This window comes from Oryx dammah, unplaced genomic scaffold (genome assembly GCF_014754425.2).
Source record: "Oryx dammah isolate SB20612 unplaced genomic scaffold, SCBI_Odam_1.1 HiC_scaffold_19, whole genome shotgun sequence".
Lineage (NCBI taxonomy): Eukaryota > Metazoa > Chordata > Mammalia > Artiodactyla > Bovidae > Oryx > Oryx dammah.
Window position 1 is genome coordinate 28301210 of NW_024070203.1, and position 6000 is coordinate 28307209.

At 48.1% G+C, this 6000-nt stretch overlaps 1 protein-coding gene across 7 annotated transcripts in view; it reads right to left on the reverse strand.

Moving 5' to 3' along the window:
• FAM91A1 (family with sequence similarity 91 member A1) overlaps positions 1–1380 on the reverse strand; it is a 45740-nt gene extending 44360 nt beyond the window's left edge. For all 7 annotated transcript variants that reach the window (XM_040261859.1, XM_040261858.1, XM_040261857.1 and 4 more), the window contains exon 1: positions 1047–1380. In XM_040261859.1, the coding sequence (XP_040117793.1) occupies positions 1047–1118 (72 nt within the window). In that variant the 5' untranslated portion in view covers positions 1119–1380. The remainder of the gene's footprint in view (positions 1–1046) is intronic.
• Between the last annotated feature and the right edge of the window lie 4620 nt (positions 1381–6000).

The following is a 6000-nucleotide window of genomic DNA, read 5'->3' on the forward strand; positions in this document are numbered from 1 at the left end:
GAACCAATGGAAAATAGAATTTCACTCCCAACCAAGTAAAATGGTGGGAATTTGAAGGTCAACCACTGGCCAGAGAAAAACAGTGCTTTCTATACAGCACTCATCACTCCCTTCATAAGCTTCACCACCACTTGAAATATCATGTATTTACTCATTTGTTTACTGTCTTTCTTTTCTAAAATGTAAGCTCCATGAAGACAGGGCTTTCCTTGTGTTGACTGCTGCATATTACCCGCACCTCAAACAAGGCATAGTACACAGCAGGTGTTCAACAGATATCCGCAAAACTGAGTAAAAATGACTCTCAAGCATTTTGAGAACTACTTCTGAGGGAAAAAAAGACCAAACCTCCTTGTCACTCTCTTGTTGCAGCATCTCTAATAAACCCACCTCGTCGGGAGGCTAATGTCCAACAAAAGAAAGTAGGAAAGCTCTTCAAAATCCGGCCCTGACAGCTCCCACCCCCAAACACTAACCAAGCCCCACCTCCAGATCGTGAAAGCACGCTTTCTCTCATCTAAGCTTTTCAAAATGACTTTCTCTCTCGTTGGAAAATCTTTAATCCCCCTCTTTTCTAGCTATCTCTTATTTGTCTTTTAAAACCCATTTTAAATGCCTCTCTTACACATTCTCCTGATGCCCCATTGACAGTTTCTGAGTCCCTCCTCTGTGCGCGCCCCTACCCTATGATGCTGGTTCGTGTGAGCAGGTATCAGCCTGTAACGCAGTCATTTGTTTCTCGTCCCTTTACCACTACCCCCAGGTTCTGAAGATCAGGAGCTGTGTTTCAAATTTATTTCGAAGGTGTCTAGCCTAGTGCCTGGTGAAACGAAGACCGCGGGCGAAGGCGCCAGGCGAGTCCAGTGGTTTCCATCCCATTTCGCAACAGCCCCATCCTGCCCGTGTGGCCCCAGGGCCACCCCCTCCCCAGCCGCGGGTTTGGGATCGGTTAAATCCAGACCCTTAGCGGGGGCAAGGCCGGGAGTGAGCCCAGAGGCGCGCGAGCAGGTGGCAGCGGGGCGGGACCAGGTCCTCAGCTTCCGTACCTGCCTCACGTTGGCCGGCAGCTTGCTCCAGGGGTAGTTGTGCCGGATGTGGAACTCCACGTCTATGTTCATGATGCCGGGAGCCTGGGAGGGTGGCAGCGGCCGGGAGCGCCGCTGGAACGACGCCTCCCGCCTGCCCGCCCTCGGCCCGTCCAGGGAGCCCGCGGGAGGCCCGGCGCCTCACACTGCGGACGGCCCGGGCTGCCCCATGGCCTGGGCTCCCGACAGCTCGGCGCGGCCCGGGCCACGGGGCACGGGAGCAGCGGAGAGGGGCTGCCAGACACCTCTGCGGCTCCAAGTTTCTTCCTAGTTTCGGGCTGGCCGGAAATGGCTTAGGGTGTGCGTCACTTCCGCTCGCCGGAGCGGGGCCGAGGGGCGGGGCCGGGGCTGGCCTGCTGCTCAGGTCCCTGCGCGCGAGTGGACCCGGCAGGTGGAGCCGGTGGTACCCGGATAGTGACTCCCGGTCCGCGCGCCCCGTATCCCTCTGTTAGTCTCTGGATGAATCAATTGGGTTTGTAGTGCCAGTGCTGGATGACCCACTTCCCCCAAATGTGAGCCCGGATGGCCCTGGAGCAGGCGGCTACAGGCATTCGGGTGGGATACCTAGAAGGAATGACTTGGGATGGGGGCCATAGTCGATTTTAAAAAGTGCAAGAGCGGTGAGGTTCCCGGGCCCCCCCCCCCCCCCCGATAGCCAACCCTGAACCGAGGCCAGGGGGAAGGGGTCCAAGCTCATGAAGGAATGGGTAAGTCAGCTGTCCCCACAGTGGAGGGGTGGAGCAAAAGGCTTGTGATCCTTCATCTCCAACTGGTAGTTGTTGCATCTTGTGCAAGAGAAATAACTGGGCTCTCCTTCAAAGGTCCAAATGCTCGTTTTGCTTTGTGGACTGCCCTGCAGCTTGCAGGATCTTAGTTCCCTAACCAGGGATTGAACCTGGGTCCTCAACAGTGAATGGCAGAGTCCTAACCACTGGACCACCAAGCAGTTCCCACAAAGGTCCAGATTCTTACATTGTAGGACTTCAGGGAACTGAATGTTAAACAGCTGGTGCTGATGTGGGAGAGGCCCGGAGGGAATCCAAGATAAATATTCTTGCATACAGCTGCTCTGCTCCTTACAAATGTCTCCAGAGTCACTTTTAAAAGGCAAAAATTCAGCCTATCTTAATTTCAGTTCTATTGGGAAGATCTTTGCGAACACTTTCATCCAGAATTTGTTACACTGACTTAGCAAATTCATGGCCTTTGCTACTGGCAAGTAGCCACAGACCAGTTCAGTATTTTTGTGACTACATTTCAGTTTAAAAAATATTCTATTACACACATGCCAGATATACAACTTGGAAAGGTTTATGATGCCTAGGGCACAGCTCAGCAGCTGGCCAGTCCAACACATAGCAGGGACCTCATTATGTCTGATGAGTTGAAACAAATGGGCTTCCCAGGCGGCGTAGTGGCAAAGAGTCAGCCTGCCAGTGCGGGAGATGCAGAAGACACAGGTTCCAGCCTTGAGTCGGAAGATCCCCTGGAGCAGGAAGTAGCGACCCACCCCAGTATTCTTGCCTGAAGAATACTATGGACAGAAGAGACGGGCGGGCTGCAGTCCATAGGGTCACAAAGAGTCAAGAGGTGGACATGACTGAAGCAATTGAGCATGCAGGCATGCAGTGCGTCTTCTTAATTGCAGCACGTGGGATCTTTTTTTAGTTGCAGCATGTGACTCTTGGTTGCCAGTGGCATATGGGATCTAGTTCCCCAACGAGAGATCAAACCCAGGCCCCCTGCATTGGGAACTTGGACTCAGCCACTGGGCCATCAGGAAGTCCCCATGGAGCGTTGGTAAACAGTAATGTCCATCTTTTTAGGTCCTTGACCCAGGCCTCCGGTCATTTCTGCTACAGTAGGACTTTGCTATTCAAGTTTCAGAGAGGTCAGAAACTGCAGAGTGTTGGAAGCCCCATCCCAGAAGCTACCATTCAAATTAACCTTATGGGTAAAAAATATGTTTAAAATTACAAGTGCAATGAGATTCAGTCTTCTCTGACTTTACCAATGTGGACTAAGGAAAATTACTCAGGTGTCTTGAGCAGCTGCCCTTCAGAAAGACTACAGAACTGTTTCATTCCTACAACTTCAACAAAAATAAGGAGCAGAAACAACCTGGAAGTAGGGAGTTATCTGGTGGTCTAATTTCATGGTCTCCAGACTGTTACTCCCTGTGGCCGACAGATTAATGACTCCCAAAATGTCCATGTCTCAATCCCTGGAACCTGAGAATATGTTAACCTCACGAGGCAGAAGGGACTTTGCTGATGTGATTAAGTGAAGGATCTTGAGATGGGAGATTATCCCAGATTATCCGAGCAGGCTCAATGTAATCCCAGGGTCCTTAGGAGAGGGAGGTGGGAAAGCCAGAGTCAGAGATGAAGATGTGACAACTGGAGCAGAGAATGTAGTGACACAGGGCCACAGGGCCTTCTTGGATCTGGAAAAGAAAACCAGATTCTCTGCCAAAGCTTCCAAAAGGATCCTAGGCCTGTCAACTCATTTTGGACTTCTAATCTCCAGAACTCTTAAGATAATGCATTTGTGTTGTTTTATGCTACTACATTTGCAATAATTTGTTACCACATCCATAGGAAATTAATATCCTCCCACACCAATCAAGTACTCCAACACTCAAATAGCTGATGCATCAAATTTCATAATTAAATCATTTTAGTTGAAGTATAAATACCCTTGGAACTTTCCAGGTGGCACAGTGGTAAAGAATCTGCCTGCCAATGCAGGTGATGCAAGAGACTGCGAGTTCAATCCCTGGGTTGGGAAGAGCCCCTGGAGGAGGCAATGGCAATCCCCTCCAGTATTCTTGTCTGAAGAATCCCATGGACGAAGGAGCCTGGTGGGCTACAGTTCATAGGGTGCAAAGAATGAGACATGACTGAGTACACAGGCACACATAAATACTCTTAGTGGGAATAAAACCTCTTCAGCCTTATCATTTTTTATTACAGACAAGCTATCACATCTTTTTAAAAATATATATATATTTACTTATCTATTTACTTATTTATTGTCAGCTTCAAGTCTTTGTTGCCACATGTCAGCTTTGTTCTAGTTGTGATGTGCAGGCTCAGTGGTTGTGGCACATGGACTTAATTGCCCCACAGCCTGTGGGAGCTTTGTTCCCTGACCAGAGATCGAACCCGCGTCCCCTGCACCAAGGAAGTCCCTGTCACATGTTTTTCTGAGAGGCAGTCTGAAAGAGAAAGAGCCTGAGGATTAAATGAGGCCAGGGAACCACCAGTAAAGGAGGACAAAGTAGCTAAAGAAAGGAAAGAGGAAGTCACTGTGAACATTTTCTGCTTCACAGTTTTGTCTGAGCCTGGCCTTGGCCATGGTTTTGCCTCCTGAATGTGCTTTGTTCTGTTCCATGAACCAAGGCATCACCCCTGGCCTAGCTTGTTCCCGCCCCACGGCTTTTGCCCTTGCTGTTCCCTTGGCCTTGAATGCCTTTCCCCAGACCTCTCACAGTTTCCCTTCATTCCACCCACTGTCACTTAGAGTGACCGCCAACTTCTCTGTCCAACCTAGCCACTTTGCCCCCTTCTCTCTCCAACGTATTATCTTGGTTTATTTCTTTGATGCAAAGAATCACTGTTTTGACATTATTTTGTGTGATTTCTTGTTTAGTGTCTGTCTCCCCAGCAGGAATATAATCTCTGTGAAAAAAAGAAGCTTGTCTGTCTTGTTCATCAGTCTATCCCCAATATGTAGATTCATGCTTCACACATAGGAAGCACTCAATAAATGTCACTGAATACACTGAATGAGTGAATAAGTTATGTGACATCTGAGCTCTCCCCTATCACCTTTTCAGTTAAGTCTTCCCCCAACCACGCTGTTTAAGATTGTAACACTACTGATGAACTCTTTTGCGGGGCAGGAATAGAGATGCAGATGTAGAGAACCGACTTGTAGACACAATGAGGGAAGGAGAGAGTGGGACAAATTGAGAGAGCAGGATTGCTGATCATGTGTAAAATAGACAGCTAGTAGGAGGCTGCTGTATAACAGGGAGCTCTGCTCAGTGCTCTGTGATAAGCTGGGGGAGGAGGGATGGGGATAGAGGTGGGAGGGACACTCAAGAGGAAGGAGATCTATGTATACTTACGGCTCGTTCACGTTGTACAGCAGAAACCAACACAACATTGTAAAGCATTTAATTTATCTTCCAATCAAAAATAAATTAAAAAAATAAACAAGCAGAGGCTGAAAAGACCTAGGCCCTATGAGTGGTTACTCAACCAAAATAAATAAATAGATAGCAACCAATCTCCAGTCCTCCTCAGCCACCTTTTACATTATTTTTCTCCATAACATTTATTATCATTTAATATATTTAATGTTTTTAAAATTGTCTCCTCAATTAGAACTTGAAGCACCCCAGAGGTGGGAGCTTCTATGTGCTTTGTTCTCAGCCGTGTCCTCAGGCTAAGAACAGCACTTAGTATTGAATAAATGAATAAATATGGCCTAGAGAGTAAAAATCCCATTTTAAAAAAAAATTGGGGATTCTCTCGAAAATGTGCTAAATCCCAGAGCATTAGACCCCCCATTCCCACACCAGTTAGTGAAGCTGAGGACAGGCTTCCCAGCTGAGACAGAACGTGGGCTTTCTTCATCACCCTTGCCTCTGATAGGAAGCTGTCAGTTGCGAAAACCATCCCGCTTGTACGTTATCTCAGGGTAGAGAAGTACTTCTTTAACCTTGTCTCTGTTGCAAGTGGTAAGTGAAGGAAGTGAACGCTAGACTTAAAAGCCCAGCTGTCCATCCTCATCTGCACTATAGACTTCAGAAACACCAAGACATTTAGAATTTCCTAAACATGCCATGCCACTTACTCCCTTTGGGTCTTTGCATGCAGAATATCCCTGTCTAGAATGCTTGAAA